This window comes from Sturnus vulgaris, chromosome 8 (genome assembly GCF_052056855.1).
Source record: "Sturnus vulgaris isolate bStuVul1 chromosome 8, bStuVul1.hap1, whole genome shotgun sequence".
Taxonomy (NCBI): domain Eukaryota; kingdom Metazoa; phylum Chordata; class Aves; order Passeriformes; family Sturnidae; genus Sturnus; species Sturnus vulgaris.
Window position 1 is genome coordinate 37,885,431 of NC_142250.1, and position 18,156 is coordinate 37,903,586.

The following is an 18,156-nucleotide window of genomic DNA, read 5'->3' on the forward strand; positions in this document are numbered from 1 at the left end:
GTAGGTTTCGTTTGCTGCTCCAGGAGTTCCAGTAAGTTTCGTTTGGGTGTGTGAGAACACAACAAAGGCAGCCAGAGACAAGGACCCAGCAGAGCCCTGCACGACAGCACCTGGGATGGCCAGCAGCAAACAGCAGCACCACGGCAGAGCTAAGCTAAGCTCTCCTCCAAGCCAGGCTCAGTCAGCACGCTCAGCCTTACTGAGGCTCCAGGAAATGCAGGGACGGCCACGTCAGTGCCCGTGACCCAGAGCTGGGCTCCACACCCCACTGTGGGCACCCACCGTGCCACTGACCTCCCCTGCTCATCCAGTCACTGGAAATACGTTTTAAAGGGTGAAAAAACACTGACGTGTGTGGGGTGCCTGTGTCCAGTGACAGCAGCCACGGCCACCAGAGCTGGGCACCAGGAATGTGACAGTGACAGGGAGGCAGTTCAGGTGACTGAGGAACAAGGAAAATCATCCCCACCCCGACCCACAATGGGCTTTTGGCAATTTCTCTGCAACTGCCTGCACTTGAGAGTGACAAATGTGCATCGTGGCCACTGTGCAAGGAGCACACACCCCCAGGCACCGGGGGACAAGGCTCGACCTGCATCCTCCCAAAACACCCGGAGGGAAGAATGGAAAGCTGATATTACTGGTGTAATTAAATCTTTACTGAAAGGGTGGTCAGGCCTTGGCAGGGGCTGCCAGGGAGGGTTGGATCCCCATCCCTGGAGTGTCCCAGGAATTCCTGGAGGATTCTGAGTGCTCTGGGACAAGGTGAGGATGAGCACAGGCTGGACTCCATGGGCTGGCAGGGCATTTCCAACCAAATGATTCTGTGATTCTGTGAGTACAGCTGACATAGCTGATTATCAGTGTGAACTTTCCTTATTCCTCAATAGACTTTGGACACGGGCCCTTCAGCAAGCTCTGTGCTGCTAAAAGAAGCCACCCGACGGAGCTGATGGCAGCAACGCCTCCCGGGGAGCGCCGGGGTTATTGCTGCCTCTCTGCCTCCTACCCCGATACACAGATGCTCACCAGCGGCCCAGGCACCACCATCCTGGGGACTGCATTCTGCTTCTCACAGAGTGCTCAGTGATGCAGGAAACGCGACTGAGACCCTGCAGGGGCACTGTGCTGAGCTGTCACAGCAGGGGATTTGTGAGCCCTCAGGTCTGTTCCCATGTGTACCAGTCCTTGTCTTTAGGATCCCTTTACCCGTGGACTTTGTCACTGATGGTGACAAACGCTGACACAGCTGCCCAGGGCAGTGAAGGTGCAAACTTCACCCTCTGTCCTTTCCCCTGTCCTGATGTGGTGTGCAGTGGGATGAGTGCTGCTCCCCAGCCTCACCTCACTGCAGGAGCTGCACCAGGCTCCACTGGGCTGCCTCTGCCAAAGAGCAGCAGCAGCAGCATCTCACTTCTTGAGCAGCTGAAATCTCACTGAACACACCAGCCTGTGATGTCCTTTCTGGCCTGATTCACTCCTGTACCCTCAGCATAAAGTGCATCACATCCTACCCCCTGCCAAAGTCACAGAAGCTCAGAATCGGGAGGGACCCCCCTGCCAGGGGCACGGACACCTGCACCAGACCAGGCTGTTCTGTGCTCCACCCAACCTGGCCTTCAACATTTGCAGGGATGGGGCAGCCACAACCTGTTCCAGTGCCTCACCACCCTCAAAGTGTACATTGTCCCTCCTGTAAATCACCCTGGCTCTAAACACAGAACAGAAACATCCACATCGTTTCAAGCACACTGGGAAACATTGTGGTGCACCTGGAAATTGTTTTTGAATAACAAATTCAGTAACTATATTTTATTTATTTGTTTTAAAGGAGTGTTTTCAGTGCATAGCATGGACTGCCACTGGATTCAGTGCTTGCTGGGGTAAGGGACATCCACTTCAGGAAATACAAAGAATCTTCTCATCTGTGTCGCAGACCTGATCAAATGAACATTTAAAAAAAAAGAATTTTAGAAAAAGAAATGGCATTTGTAGCAGTTGTGGGAAACAGTCGATGTCTGTCAGAAGTTACATTTGTCCTTGTTGCCTCCCTCACGGCTCGGAGTGTGAGCAGACAGCGCTGGTCTCTGCCGTGCTCCAGACACAGAACAGGCAGCCCCGGTGTGCTGGGCTGTGAGCAGCTCCGCTGCCACCAGCGCAATGTCAGTGCAGCAAAAGGCGTTCAATGCAGACGGCACGACAGGTGTGGGACACTGAGACGGGAGTTTCACCCTCAGGGAAAATCCCGACAGCTCATAGGAACAATCCTTAGCGATGCTTAAAGGTATTTGGGCTCCGTAGCTCAGCCAAACCTGCAGACAGTTTCCCCCTCCTTGTTACGAAGTTCCTTAGTAAAAACTCCCCCGATTCTTGAGCTCTCTTGCTCAATCTTAGCATTCAAGGCAGGCACCAAGACTGGAGATGCTCAGACTGCACGGTCTGGGTTTTCAGCACTGGAAAACGAGGAGCTGTGACAGGAAAGTCGGGCAGCCCTGGCTAGCAGTGTTTTCCCTACAGTAACACACCGAGCACTCCCAGCGGCCTTCCAGCTCCGTGTGGGGAGGAGGAGAAACATCCTGACCTGCAGGGTCAGAGCTGGGGATGCTGTGGGCACGGCTGGAGCAGCCTGAGCCCCTGCTCACTGAACAGACACACGGTGCCACTGTCACACTTAACCCCATCTCCCCACCCTGACACTGTGCCATCCCCTCTGGGACTTGTCCTCTGCAGGATGTGACAGAAAGCATCAGCTCTGCAGCACCCACTGAGCTTTAACATTCACATCAGGACACTTAACTCAGCCCTCACCTTTCATGAGTGCTTTACTCACTGCTCATCTCCCCATTGCCACGGGCAAACTTTCATATTCAAACGGATTTGCCCAATTATTTTTTTTCCCACACAGCACAGGTACAGATCTTGTTCATCCAAATTTAACAAGTACCAAACTATGAGCCCTGCACAATTTGCCTTGCAAACCAGCTCATGTCCCCCCTCTCTACCCCTTCCATCATGTTTGTCCCGGCTCCTGGAGCAGCCCAGAATCCAGCTTCAGTCATTCCTGTCATGGCTCACTGCTGGAGCTGCACGTCTGGGCTGCTCCTGTCCCTTTCCCCGTGGGGATGGGGGATGTTCTGGGATGTTCTGGGATGTTCTGGGATGCTCTGGGATGTTCTGTCTGGCCTGTGCCTCCCCACACACAGCCCTGCTCTCATGTACCACTGCCGCTCACTCTGTTCAGCACTCCTTGCTGTTGGAAACAGCTTCCATGATAATCCCTCGTTGGATAAAGCAGGCTCTCGGGAACTCATCTGAAAATGCTTTCTCTGAAAATACTGTGATACTTTATGCTCCTTTACCCACTCCCCTCAGTGCAGAAGGTGTGGATTCCCAGCCCTCAGCCAGGCATTGGTCAGACACTGCTGTTCTTGTGTGCAGCTCTGACCCTCTCACACTGCAGAGCTTCCTCTGCCCAAGAAATTGCCAAAGTCCCTGCAATCGCAGCGGCGATTCCTCTCTGGGTTCTTTTCACTCTGGTTTCCTGTTCCCGAGCACTGCCAAACTTTTCACCTGGATGCCATATGGCCTGGGATCCCTTTCCAGCTGGTGTAATCTGACACGGCTCCCTCCAGCACAGCCTTGCCTGCCTTTGATGTAATCGCTGCTGGCCGAAAGCTGCAAGACCGTGCCAAAAACACAACAACAGCAAAAGTTCCCTCCCCATTTTATTTTCTTTTTCCCTGTCTGTGAATATATGAAGGCACACCAGGATGGTGTATTGGATCTGCTCACTTTTGACAGCTCTGATGGCTGCTTCCAGGTAAGATCGTATCTACAGTGCAGCTTTCTGCAGTGGTCTCAGGAGCTGCACAAAACCTTGGAAAAGATTTTCCAGAGAAGTCCAGCACTGTTCGTGTCTCCGCATTGCATCTGTCTGTGTGCCACAGATCACTGGAGGTCAGCAAGTATCCCATGGATGAGGCAGAATTCCAGAATTTCAATATCTTTTTGATTTAATTATATATTTAATTTGTACTTTCTGACAAAGAAGGCCGGTGCTCTGGATCTGGCAGAGCTTTTGCCATTCCAGTTGCATCCCTGCCTGATGAAGTTTGCCAGAGAGGAGACTTGAGAGGACTGACCCATGGGTTCAGCGTGGCTTAGGCTGTGCCCAGGGTGCCCAGCTCGGGCACGGGCTCGCCGCGTTGTGTCCCTTTCTGGGACGGCCACAGGGGATGCTTCGCGCAGAGCAGCAGCGACTGATCTGTCATTTCTCAGGTTTCTTTGGCAAAGTTACCGGGGAGGTTCCTTCCGCAGCGGGGGTTGCCGTGAGCTGCGGGAGACTCTGGGGTATCCACGGGCTCTGCACGGATCCCCAGAGCCCAGGGCTCCGCCCCGGGGGTGTTCGCTGCCGGGGGAGCGGCGGGATGCTGGTCCAGCATCGCCCCCGCCACTGTTCCCTCCCGGCACGGCCCCATCGCCGTGCGCTTCCCGGAGGAAGCTCCTGGGGACACCGCGGGGAACACGGGCCGCCATCCCCGGGGACAGAGCCCGGGACAGAGCCCGGAGTGCCCGGAGGGGCCGCCGGCCCTGGGGAGCCGCTCCCCGCGGGCGGCAGCGCCCGCCCCGGCGCAGGTTGGGCACCGCGAGCACCGCCCGGTCTGCGGGCAGCGGCCCCGCGGGGACACGGGGACATCCGGTCCGAGGGGACACGGGGGGACACGGGGGGACACGGGGGCACACATGGACGCGGGGACAGCCGTGCCGTGCCGTGCCGTGCCGTGGGACAGCGCCGCCGGGCGGGTGCGGGTGCGGTTGCGGGTGCGCTCGCGCGCCGCTTGGCGTTGCCCTTTTAAGAGCGGCGCGAGGCGGCCGTGACGTCGCGCGCGCAGAGCGCTATCCCGGCGCGCCCGCCCGCCCGCACAGCCGGGAGCGGCGGCGGCACCGCGGAGCGCCCGGACCCGCCCCGGCAGCGGCACCGGCCCCGCCGAGCCCCGCACGGCCCCGCACCGCCCCGCCGGCACCGCCGCCCTGCCATGCGCCGCGGCCCGGCGCCAGCCTCCGCCGGCGGGAGCCGTCCCGGCAGCAGCAGCAGGAGCAGCGCGGCGGGCGAGCGCTGAGCCGCGGCCCCGCAGGGCGCGGATGTTCGCGGGCTGCCCGCGCCGGGAGCTCTCGCTGCGCTGACGGGGCGGGCCCGGCGCCCCGCTCGCCGCAGCGCCCCGCGCCCGCCCCCGGGCTCCCCGCAGCGCCGCCGCTCCCGGCCGCGCTTCCGCCCGCGCCATGGCGGGGAAGGCGGCCGCGGCCGGCGCCGGGGTGCTCCTGGTCACCGCCAACGTCGGCTCCCTCTTTGACGACGTAAGTACCGGGGCACCGGGGGGAGCGGCGGCTCCGCGGCCCGCAGCTGCCGCCCGGAGCGCGGTGCCGGCGGCGCTGCGGGGCCCGGCGGGCGTCCCGGCCGTGCCCGGCGCCTCCCGGGGGTGGGACGGAGCCCGGAGCCGGGGCTGGGGCTGGGGCGGCGGCGCAGCCGTGGGAGCGCCGGTGCCGTGCCCTGTCCCCGGGGTGACACCGTGCGACACCGCCCGCAGCGTTCGGGCCCCCGGAGCGCCCTGCCCGGCTCCGGGCACGGTGTGACGCGAAAACGCAGCGTGGTTTGTGTCCGGGGCGGTGTGCGAACAAGCCTCGGAGCGTTTCTCATCGCGGCGAATGGGGCAAAAGCCGCAGCGGCACAGGCGGGCAGGGCGAGGAGCGCTCGCTCCGGTTCGGTTCGGTTTGTGAATGAAGGCAGGCGGTGCTGCCAGGGCCCGGCTCCCGCAGCCCGGACACTGCCCCGAGAGCCGCTGAGAGCAGCCGAGCCCCTGGGCCCGAGCAGGGCAGGCACATCCCGCAGCGCGGGGAGCGCTCCCAGGGCTTTGCTCCTTATAAATGCACATCTGGCACAGAACTGGGTCCAGGCTTGCGCTGTGTGTTAGGAGCCCCGGGATGCAGTAACGCAAGGGTTTTTGGTCTGGTCTTCAAAGTCTGCTTTGCTTTTTTGTTACTTTAAATGCTGTTCTGATGTTCACACTTTGATTGTAACTACAGTAGTCCAATGATACAGTTCACCTTTTCTTCAAGTTAAGTAGGCTTTTACTATTATCAGCACAGTTAGTTTTACGCTGAAGCGTGCTGCTTTGTATTAAATGAACGCGGTCAAGTTGTTAATTTCAGTGAGTGCCGTGGCCTTGGCCATGTTTATGTGTGAGTGATGCCGGTGTGTTCAGCGGGGTTTCAGCAGGTGGTTCCTGCCTTTTTCCTCCTGCGGGGCTGGAGCCCCGGGCTGACAGGTCTGTGTCACCCCTCGGAGCGCGGTGGGAGCCGTGTCGGTGCAGGAATGCCCGGCTATGTCCATGTCCAGCCATTTCCTTCCTGCTCGTCCCTGCTCGGGCAGCGTTTGCTGGAGCCGAGGGAGCACACCTCGGTTCTAGGCTTGCCGTGAAAAACTGGGCTTTCTAAGCGACAAAAGCGGGCTCGTTTGGACCAGTGTCACTGCAGGGTGGGAGATGGACAGAGTGCTCTGCACATCTGGGGCTGTGGCTGCCTGCCCGGGCCCCTGGAGTTACATTGGTGGCATTAACTGGGTTTGGGGACTTGGCTCTCGAGCTGTGTTTGGGAGCTGCCAGTGGCTGTTGTGCTTGCGGGGCCCTTCCCCTGCAGGCGAGGAAGATGTTTCTTTGCTGTGACCTGGAATGATTTCAGTCCTGAACAAGGACTTGCTTTGATGGACTGCGCCAGAGCTGGGCTGGAAAACCGTTTTCCATCCCTTTAAGTCACGTTTTCTCTTTGTAATTTCAGTGGGTGACCCGTAGTGTAATTAAACCCTGCGCTGTCAGTCGGGCGTTGCCTGGGCTGGAGGCAGCGTGGCAGTGAGTGCTGGCACAGGGCAGTGCCAGGGCCAGGTACCCCACGCGGGGATCCCGTGTGCTGTGGCCACAGCCCCGTGGGGAGCATTCCCACCTGCAGCTCGGCACAGGTGCCGGTGGGAGAGGGGGCCCTGCAGGGAGGGGCTCCTGCCCCCTCCCGCCCAGCGAACCCCGTGCTGGCTCTGGCTGCCCCCTCCAGGTGTCCCTGAGTGCTGTGGCAGCACTCCAGGTGTGCTTTGTTTGTGCAAATGCTCTCGAGACCAGCGTTTTATAGTTTTAAAGGCCTTTGGTAGGCAGGTTTGCCTGGTGGGACAGCCTTTCCTAGATCTGTGGTGCTGCTGACCTGCCTGTACTTTTGCAAAGAGGATAAAACAGCTTTTTTTGCTCTCTGGTTGCCAGAAGCAGGTTATGATAAAACATGGGTTTGCTCCTGCCAGCCATCCCCATCCACTAATTGCCTGTTGCAGTGGTGACCTGGGAGCTCATGAATAAACATGGCAAAGTGAAGAGGGACTGAGCTGGGTTCATTTCATTCCTCTAGTAGTTTTGCTGCTTCATTAAAAATGTTAATGGAGTATTAGATCTTCAAATATTCTTCCAAGTTGCATGAGTATGTGCATCTCATGAATATGAATGTGTATGATTTCTGGTATCTTTGTGTTTACTTAAGCATTTAATAATTTTCTTCCTATACAATCATTTCCTGGTTTTGTCACAGCATACACAGTTAAAAAAAGATGGAGTTCAGGCTACCCATGAGTCACTCTTTCTCTTTTCTCTCTCCTCTGATGCCCCTGCCTGTGGCAGGGGAATTCATTTAGATGATCTTTAAGAGCTCCTTCCAACCCAAACCTGTGGTCCCATCTTCTCCCTCTTTCTCTCCCTCTCTAATTCTTTGCTTCCTCTCTCTCTGCACTGACAAAATTTCACCTGTACCCTGTGATGAGCTGCGTGCTGTGGTGGGCACAGAATCCATTTACCTGGCACTGCTCTGCTTTTGCTGTACAGGGGTTTAATTTCTGTCCTGAGGCTTTTCCCAATCTGCTGTATCCCTTTCATTCTGCTCAGTTGCTTCTGAGCAGCTTGGTGCTGCTGTTTTTGCTGAGCAGGGGAGGTAGGCACTGGGCACAGCTTCCCTCAGCACATGGCCAGTGCAGAGCAGGAGCTGGGGCAGGTGACATCTCTGCCTCTCTGTCACCTCTGTGGCTGCCCCACAAGTTTTGTTACCGTGTGTGTTTGTCTGGGTGCAGGCACAAACACTGGAAAAGCTCCCTGGTGCTCACACCTGAAAACCAGGTCTGCCTGCAGATCAGCTCCAGGTGACTTGGGCACTCTGAGCTGTTAATTGTCTCCATGTCGACCTTTAGGGAAAGGATTTCTGAGCTGCCCAGCTGATGTAGCTGTACAGGTTCTGACATTTCTCCCCGGGTTGGAAAAGAGTTCATTTGTTCCAGTTGTCTTCGAAATTGCAGTGTGAGAGCTTCTGAAACCCTTCCATCTTCATGCACTGGATGTGTGCAGTTCGTAAATTCTCAGGGCAGGTTTAGTCAGAGCAGGTGTGCAATGATGACAGGGTAGGTGAAAGTGAACCAGAACGTGTTAATTTATTATTTTACAGGAGAAGCTGGGGAATTGCTGTGTGCTGCTGATACCCAGGGTTCTGAAGGACTAACAGCATTGCTGCCCTACCTGTGCCCATTCCTGGACTCTACAGAGCACTGGCCTTCATGTGACAGTGCCATGGCAGGGCACAGAGCTTTGTGCCAAGGTGGCCTTCACCTCCCCACATTTGGGTGAATGTGTCCCTTTTTCATACAGTACACAGAGGGCGTGGATGGTGTTTCAAGCCCTGCTTGTGGTATTACCATGAATAAACTCGTTCTTTAATTCTGAGTATGAACTTGAAGTATTCTTTACTTCTGTTAAAAGATGAAGTCTATCAATTGAATTTGAAATAGTTCCCATAATAATTTTTCGAAACAGCCTTCCTTTCTGATGGATGGTGATCACAGTGTAGTCTCTCTTTATCATGTCTGATGCTAATTTTCTGATTCTGAAGCAGTGGGTGTAAGTTTGTTTTGGTATTGGACATCTGTATTGGTATTAGCTGATAACTAGAAAAGGTTTTTTGGCTTTCATTTTGATTTTTTCTATTTTTTTCCCCCATGAATAATTATTTGAATTTTGTGGAACGTTTCAAATGTTTTGATTTTTAAATAAGCATTAAGAGTAGCGTGTTGCAATTCAAGGCACCCCCTCTTCAAATTGCAGCTATGGGATTGAGTGAGAGGTAATATTTGATTCATTGTGACTTGTTAAAATAAAATCGTTATTTCACTGCTGTCTTACCCATGGGTCAGGCAGTGCTGGTGTTACCTGGAGTGGAAGATCAGACCAGCCCACCTTGTGCAGGTCAGGTGATGTTTCTCTGGGATGCTGCAGTGTGGGGGAGCATTCCCACAGGTGGGCTGGGCTCTGGGCAGGTGAGGCAAGGGCAGCACTGGGGACAGGAGGGAGGGGAGCTGGGCTGGCTCACAGATTACCCAGACTCGGGGTTTTTGTCTTGCTCTCTTTGGTGCTCGCAGCTCAGACTTGCATTTGAGGGCTGTGTACTCACTGAGCAGTAGCATAGGAGCCAGTGGAGAGTATTTTCCAGTATTCTCTATGATGGGAACTGCAGAAAGAAGTGAACTCCAACTTCTCTTTATCTGACTGTGCACTCTGTGCTTTCTAGTTTCTGGTCCTTTCGGTGTCTGCTTTCAGTTTTTTTTTGTTGTGGGAGGGGCCATGTTCGTTTCTCAAGTATTGTTGCCGCCTTCTGTTTGTTTGCTTTTCTGTGGCAGACTCTGATGTTTTTCTTTCAGTTTCTGCCATCCTCGTGTTTATGTTGTGTTTCAGGGGCTTTCTTGTTTGACTCCATTCTGCACTCCCTGTGTAAAGGTGGAACTTTGGGTAGACCTGGCTGCAGAATAGCCCAGGCTTTGTGTGCCCTGTAGAATGATGTTCTGGAAAAGGATTTTGGTTTGGAATTCCTTCTCTGCTGCCCGTGTTGAGCGCTGGGGTGAGCTGGGGGGTGGGCAGTGCAGTGCCTAGGCTGCCCTGTGCCGCACAGGTGCCTTCCCAGGTGCCTTCCCAGGTGTCTGGGGACAAGGAGCCGGTGCTGGCACCTGGAGCAGCCTGGGCTGGCTGAGGGCTGCTGCCGGGTAAAACTCAAACTCCTCCTTGGTTTGTCTTGGGAGGGTGGTGCAGCTCCCCAGGGTCAGTGTCCATCCCTCTCCCTGCTCGGAGGGGAGCTGAGAACTCGTCCTGGCTTACAGGTCCCGAGGGCCAGCTCCCAGGGCAGGCTCCTGGCACCCCCGGGCAGGCTAAGGACACCGGGCAGGGGGTTCTGGGGGTCCCGGGTGGCCAGTGGCAGGGGGTTCTGGGGGTCCCGGGTGGCCAGTGGCAGGGGGTTCTGGGGGTCCCGGGTGGCCAGTGGCAGGGGGTTCTGGGGGTCCCTGGTGGCCAGTGCCCTGCTCAGAGCATCCCCAGCTCCCTGCCATGGCCCAGGGTGTGTGTCCTGCTCGCCACCACCATCCCCTGCAGCCCCGGGGGTGGCTCAGGGTCACAGCTGAGCAGGAGCTGCAGAGAAAAATTCTCCTTTAGGTGCAGTGAGGAGCAAGACCCGAAGCAGACGTGCAGTAAGGCAGTGCCAGGTCGTTGTGCATCCACATAACTGTAAAATTTGAAGCTGTAATTTGCTGAAGGTGACTGGAGCACTCACAGTACAGGCAGCACAGAGGGTGCAGGTTTCCTCCAATAGTTGTATGTACTTTTTTCTTTAGCAAAAAATCCAGCACTTTTTCTTTCTGGCAAATAGTTTTACAATTGTTTGAGCAAAAGTTTCCATTAAGAATGGGTACAGTGTTTAGCCTTCCTTAAGGAAGATGCTCAGAGGTTTATTTTATAGGCTGTCTTTTTTTCCATTGATGAAGTGTTATCAGTGACAACAGGAGCAGGTAATAGTGGCAAAGTGCATTGTAACTACACCTTTCTTTAAATGTGGTTTTATAGCAGTAGAGTTGGCATTTTGCACCTTCTTGGGCTTCCACAAGTCACCAGTGTACAGTGTGAGGGTTTAAAAGGACTTAGTTCCTATTTTATTTCATATTTGAGTGTGAAATTATGCAATGTGGCTTGGAGACCACGGGAAGAAAGCTTTACATGCAGGTTTGATATTTTTTTTTGCTTGGACGAGTGCTAGGCCATATTTTACAGGTTTTATTCCTATTCCAAAGTTCTCGTCAGTTTTCCTACCACAAAATTTGTCTTCAAAGACAGCACACCAGTCAAGCCCTCCGATTTCATGATTTACATAAAAAGCTGATCTGTTTTTTGCTTGCTATTTCTCTTTCCCTTTTTCTGCTATTTATTTTGTCATGCTTTTATATATTCTACCCCATGAACGTATTTCTTTTTACCTCGGACATCTTCTTTCCCTTTCTGGTACCGTGTGTACTCAGCTTCCTCTGAAAGCTCTTCCCTTACCCCTCGTTTATGATTTAAATGAGTCATTGAAGGGTTTTTTTGATTTGCAGGGTGGGAAGAGCAGATGCAGTGGCTGAAGGACCCTGGCAGCCTCAGCCTCGCTGGCTGCAGCTTTGCCCTGTCCTCTGCCCCAAACTCCTACCTGAAACTGGGAGGGAAAAAAAGTCAGGCAGCCAGATGTGATGCAAGCCAGTTGTATGCTAAACATCTGTGTTAGTGCAGGTTAATTTTTTTTTTTATATTCTCTAACCTTCTTTCATTCTTCCTGGAGAACAGGAAGTGGTCACGGGAAAAGAGGATCCTCTGACTTCAGAGGTTGCTTGAATGGCCTGTCAGAGTCCTTTAGCAACCTTTTGGCATCTTTATTGCTGAACTGGTATCTTCCCCTGCTGAAATTCCCATGAAATTTTGTTATTTTTCATATTGTGGATAAGGTTACATTAATACAATAATCATTATTCTGGGGAAGAGCAAATATTAAAAGTAAAACTTTGGCTTCTTTTCTTCCAATGGTGTGTACTAGTTATTCAACACTCTAACACTACTATCAGCACACCATTTTAAAATGTAAATATTTTATTTAATCACTTTAATTTCTAATACTTTTCCTGTTATTGGCAGAAGTTGAAGAATGTATTGAAGCAAACAAAAGTGTTCATTGTTCTTATATGATATTTGAAGTCAGAGATAATTGATGGTTTTCATTAATGTCTCCAAGTTGTTAAGCACTCATCTTCATGAGTCAGTCAGCTGTACCCACTGATATCCTTGAGAGCAGAGCATTAAGGAAAGCAATTCAGCTCTGCTGGTGTCCAGGGTTTGTTCTCTCCTGGTGCCTTGGGGAGGCTTCCAGCAGCTCCTGGGGTGTGGCTGGCCCTGGCACCTGGCTGATCATTGCCCTGCAGCTCTGGGCTGGGCTTCATGGCACCCCTGGCCCAGGGATGTGGTTCCAGCTGCCGAGGGGGAGCTTTCCTTTCACTGGTGCTTTGTCCCTGGAAGGATTTTCCCTTCAGCTTTTGCTTTGTCTGCAGTGAAGCAGCTTCTGATCTTTCCTTGTGCTGTTGTTTCCCAGGCTGGTGGAAAGCTCTCCCACCAATATTCCTTGCCAAATGCTGCTGTCCCTGTCTCTTCTTTTCCCTGGTTTCACCTTGGTTTCTTTTCTAATGCAGTTCTCAGCCAGGAGCTCGATTCAGGGGAGGCTTTAATGTCACACGCAGTTGTAGCAGAGGCAGAAGGAAGGGATGGGTGATGTGTGGTGTGCAGGGCTGCCTGCCCTGGCCAGAGCCCAGCCCGGGCTTCTGCTCAGCCACAGCTTTTGGATAACGTGTGGGTAAAGGAGAAGAAATCCTGCCTTCTCACACACAGGCTTTTTTCTGACACATACACGTGGTTTTGCATTTGCCTGCTTCCTGCATCCATGCTGGAGGCTGCAGGCAGCTGGCTCTGCACCCACCCTGCCTGGCCTGGGCTTGCCTGCTCCTTGCAGGTCACTGACAGCTCCAGAGGCTCTGGAATCATGGCATTTGCTCACATCCTGCTTGTGCTCAGTCTTTGAAAGCCAGGAAGAAAAAAATGTTGGTTTGGGCTGGTTTGCACCTGGAAGCCGTGCACTGTTCCTTTTAGACAGTGTACAGGATGGTGCTGGAATGGGGGGTTTGGAGGTCTTCCCTTGCAACAAAAAATCTGTAGTGTTAAATTAGGCTCAAATTTGGCACCCATGGTGTTGGACTGCAGCACTCATGGCTGCAGATCTCTGTATGGGACACCAGTGGCAGCCACAGTTCAGACAGGGACTGTGTCCCTGTGCTGTGCAGCAATTGCCCAGGACTGTCCAACCCTCAAAACAACCTGGAGAAAAAATACCTGGAGAAAAAATACCTGCCCGGGGCAGAAGGTGTGCTCCAGGAGGAGTGCTGGGCTGGGCTCTGGAAATCAGGGCTCAGTTTGCATTCAGCCAGGAGCATCCTGCGTGTCCCCAGCAGATGCCCAGACTGCTGTCCCTCCCCAGGGACATCCCCACGCTCGGGACAGGCTGTGGGCACGCAGGGCTGGCTCTCCTGCCCCAAAGGGGAGCGTTTTGGGGGAATGCTCTGGAGGGTGTGAAGTTGAAGCTGGTGCAGTGCAGGGCTGTGGTGGCAGCAGGTGAGCAGGGCTCTGCAGGTGTGCAGGCAGAGCTGTTGGCAGGGGCTCGTTCCTCCAGCTGGGGCTGAGACAGCACAGCCTGTGTGGGCAGGCAGCACCCTGCCTGATGGGAATGCTCCTGGCCAAACAAAGGCTCAGCTAGTCAGGGCTCTGAGAGCCTTCTGCTCAACTGGAGCTTCTTGGCTTGCAGGAGCTCAAAGCAAGAGCAGCTCCCCTGAGCTGTGGGAGAAGTAGAGGCAGGGAGGGATGCTCCGTGTGGCTCTGTGCCCTGGGGAGCTCACAGACACTGTTTACAGGATGTGCAGAACGTCCCCTTCTCTAGAACGTGCACCTTGGTACGAGGCCTCACTCACACAGTCACAGGCTCTGGGTGCCCTGGGAACACACGGGACCCAAAACCTGTTTGTTGTGCCTCACCTGGGGCAGAGCTGCCTCTACATGTTCACTCCTCACTTTCCACTGCGTTCTTGAAAAGAAATTTTTTAATTGTCCTGGAATGCCTGAGTGTGTGGGCAAGGCACTGGGTACTATGGCTGGGCTCTTTGGAGCACCTCTGTACCAGGCTGCTGGCACTGCACTGGCTGAGCAGCGAGAGGCACACAGCATTGGCAGCAGCACCTAATGCTGGATTCTTTTATTAAAGCTTTTAAAGTGATGTGGTGGGAGTTTGCTTTGAAGCTTCTTGTTTTCCTGGTGTGGCAAACTCTCTAAATTTAGAGGCTTTACCAATCCTTTTGGAAAAGCAGAACCAGTTTTTCTGTAGGAACGACTCAGTGTGCTGAACTCTGTGTATCAAGTGAACATGAAAAGAAATGGTACAGAAATCACTTGAGGCAAGTCTGTATTTATAAAGTACCATCAGCCAGCATTAGCTCTGTTTTAATTACTTCAGAATTTTTATTTAAGGACAGAATTTTTGCTTTTCTCAGACTGTCTGGGCAGAGAAGACACTGCACTCTTGGGCAGACAGCTGTCCTTGGGTCCAGCACTGCAGCAGATTTGCACAAAAAGGTTCCCTTGGACAGGAGCACTGGTTGTTTGTGTCCCTGACCTGACCATGCAAAATGTTTTTAAAAACCATCTGTTCAGAGTGAGAGTTTTGATCTAGAATTCTTATTGTGCTTTTTATTGGAGGAAGAAATTGAAAAAGTGTTTGGGTGTTTTTTATATTTATTTTTAACTTCAAATGCCGCCAGGCACATGAAGAAGTCAAGAACTGGGTGGGACAGTGTGATAGGACCAACCCACGCACTTCAGAGAACTGGATGTGACCCAAAAATCTTCTGCTAAGACAAGTTTATTTTCATGAACTGGCAGTGTTGTTTTTCTGGGCTGGGAGCACAGGCCTGCTCCTGGCTCCACTGCTCACCAGGGCTCTGAAGCCAGTTCTCATTTGTCTTGTGGGACAGCCTTTTAGCAAAAAGGGAACAAACCCTTTTCTCTTCAGCTGTCCTAAATATTAAAGTATTTGTTATTTATGACCATTGTGCACCTTTTACTGATCTCAGAAAAGAAAGATCTGTAGTTCCTTTCCTGCCTTTTCGTAAATTATATGAATGTTGTGTGGATCTGCCTGTTCTTGCAGGCATTGTAGTGTCACTGGGGTGTGTGAACAGAAGGCTGTTTCCCAGGATGGATGAAGACAGAACTGTATCAGTCAGGTGAAGGGACATATCCTTGATAAGCAGGTGAATTTCAGTGCAGAACTTGCTTGTGTTCCTTAAAAAGAATGAACTTGTGTGAGCATTGTGTTGTATAATGGAAGTGCACACTAAACAGATGGAGCTGCTGCACTCGGAGCAGGAGGTGCCAGAGGTGGTGATCCCTCCATGTCTGGAGGTGCTGGGAAGCCACTGGACAAAGCCCTGAGCAGGGACGGGCCCTCCAGAGCCCCAACACCTCCTGTAGCCACTCATTGTAGTTTTACCTTGGTTTTATCTCTGTTGCTGATGCCATTGCCCGATGCTTTCCAGCCCTTGCTAGGATGAGAGCAATCTTCTCTGATCAGCGTTTTGTGGCAGATCCTCATTCCCTTTTTAATGTGCATTTGCTGTGGATGTGGACCATTTCCAGATCCTTTGCAGAGTGACTGCTCCAGGAACTGGAACATGTGCGTGCTTTCCTAAAAATTGGAGGAAAACCATGCATGTTGTCTGTCAGCTCGTAAAGTCTCTAAATATTGTGAAAGTTTCCTCATGCCCTCTTAGTGTGTGGGAACTGGAATCTCCAGGTCAGGCTCGCAGCTCCGATGGGTTTTGTTTGTTTGCTTTTCTGTTGACATTTCAGTAGCAAATAAATTCGCTGTTCCCAGTTACTTCAGAAGTGGGAAAGAGCCAGAAGAGCATTCCAAGAGCCGGGGCCAGTGCGGGCAGTGGGTCCCAGGGTTCGCTGGCAGCTGATGCGATATTTACCCCAGAATGAAGCTGCAGCAGGGACCCGTGCTGGGAAGCGATTCCAAAGCACAGGAACCGCTTCTCTCTACGTTTCTTTTCGCTTTAGCCCTGTGTTTGCAGCATTGCTGGGTTTTGCCTTGAGCGTGATTGCTCCAAAGAACTGTGCTAAGAACCGGGACGGACATCACAGGATAGAGAGTGAACAGCAAATATTGCCCTTGCTGCGCGTTTTTGTTGATCCCCGAGTCACGCACAGCACAGGGGCTGCCGCTTGCTTTGGGGCGATTCCCGGCACAGCCGGAGCTTCTGCCGGCGCCGGGAACATGGACCGGGCCGGGCCGGGCTGGGCAGGACCGGGCCGGGCCGGGCTGGGCAGGACCGGGCCGGGCCGGGCTGGGCAGGACCGGGCCGGGCCGGGCTGGGCAGGACCGGGCCGGGCCGGGCTGGGCAGGACCGGGCCGGGCCGGGCTGGGCAGGACCGGGCCGGGCCGGGCTGGGCAGGACCGGGCCGGGCCGGGCTGGGCAGGACCGGGCCGGGCCGGGCTGGGCAGGACCGGGCCGGGCCGGGCTGGGCAGGACCGGGCCGGGCCGGGCTGGGCAGGACCGGGCTCGCCCGCTGTGCTGGCGATGCCGCCGGCGGCCGGGCAGGTTCAGACCCTTCCTTGCCTCTGCCGGGAATTCCAGGGCTGAGCCCTGGGGTGGCTCCCGCTGCCTTGGCGCTGTTGCCTGAGCCGGGGCTGGCTCTGCGGGGCTGTGCTCCCTGCGGGGATGGGGATGGGGTCGGGGTGCGGAGTTCCATGGTTCCGTGGCTCCATGCCGGGGTGTTGTGCCGGGTGTCCCGGTGCACAGGGGCTCAGGGCTGGGGTCGGGCTGTGGAGCAGGGGTCCCGTGTCTCCCTGCCTGGCTCCCCGGGCAGCAGGTGGCTCAGGTGCAGCACAGGTGTGCAGGTGTGTGTCCCCAGGGGTGACAGCAGCTGGCCGGGCTGGGGGGGCTCTCGGGGCCGTGCTTGTCAGCACTGCTGTCTCCCCATGTCCCCAGACCCTCTGTGCGGGCAGAAAGCAGCAGTGTGAGTTCTTTGCTGGAGGAGTGTCTGTCTGTCTGTCTGTCTGTCTCATCTGCTGCTCGAGGTTTATCCTGAAAGGCTCTGCAGGGTCGTGTCCTGGGAATGGGGAGACCCCCCTGTGCCACACACCATAAATGCACGGGAGCTGCTCAGCTTTGAGTAGTTTGTGACTTTTAGGTTCACCTCTGCAGTGGGATCCAGAAATGGGAACAAGGACTGGAGCAGAAGAGGATGGGCAGGAATCACAGCAATCTCCCTGGGATGTCACACACGTGCTGAAATATTAACGTATATCCTGGATAAGTTATTTAAAAAAGGTTTTAAAAACCAAACAAATAAAACTCAACCAAGAAAAACCCCCAAGCAAATCCTCAGACAGTTAAAAGCGAATGTTATGTAGCCTCATACTTGGCAGGAACGTTGTTACTGTTTTTTCTTCCAAACACAAGAATAAGCCAATGGTGCATCTGATCTTTAGTGAAAAGCTGGCTTTGCTGAGAGCTCTGGAAGTGCTTGGGTCATGTTGCTGTGTTCCTTAGAGCTCCTCAGAGCTTTCCTTGAGAGCTGGAGAATGTGTCAGACAGCGTTTTGTTTGCATGACCTGTGCTCATGCTGACACTTCTGTGCATCACACGGTGCTGGAGGGAGACACTTCCAGCTGCCCAGCTTGTTCAGAAGGTTCCGTAGTATTTTAATTAATTGAAAAATGTGAGGCATTTTCCTGAGCTTTTGGCAGAACTGAAATTCTTGCTTTGTCTTTGCAGCACTTCTTCCAAAACCTCTTAATTAAATCCATGAACCTAAAAACATTAAGAAAATTAAAGTTCTCATTAAATGGGCATGTAAAAAAGTTGGGAAACTTACAACGTTGTTTGTTAAAGTAGTAATTTCCGATTTCTGAAATGTGACATTCACAAAGACAGCTTGTGAGACTATTCCATGTGTTCTGTTCTGTTTTTTCATGCTTTTTTTTGTTTAAAAAAAGGGTGGTTTTCCTTTAGTACCTATTTTAAGGTAAAGAACAGGAGGTGTGTGGTGTCAGTGCTTGTAGAGGAGAGGTGCTCACACCTTCCCAGGCTGTTTGCCTGATTTTTCAGGGCAGTGCACATTTCTGTTGTGTCCCAACCTGAGG

General features: G+C 53.6%; 1 protein-coding gene across 2 annotated transcripts in view; it reads left to right on the forward strand.

Annotated features, from left to right (window-relative positions):
• Positions 1-5,238: 5,238 nt before the first annotated feature.
• The window catches only part of INPP5A (inositol polyphosphate-5-phosphatase A), a 168,563-nt gene continuing 155,645 nt past the window's right edge, over positions 5,239-18,156 (forward strand). For both annotated transcript variants that reach the window (XM_014890666.2, XM_088169487.1), the window contains exon 1: positions 5,239-5,355. In XM_014890666.2, coding sequence (XP_014746152.1) covers positions 5,281-5,355 — 75 coding nt within the window. In that variant the 5' untranslated portion in view covers positions 5,239-5,280. The remainder of the gene's footprint in view (positions 5,356-18,156) is intronic.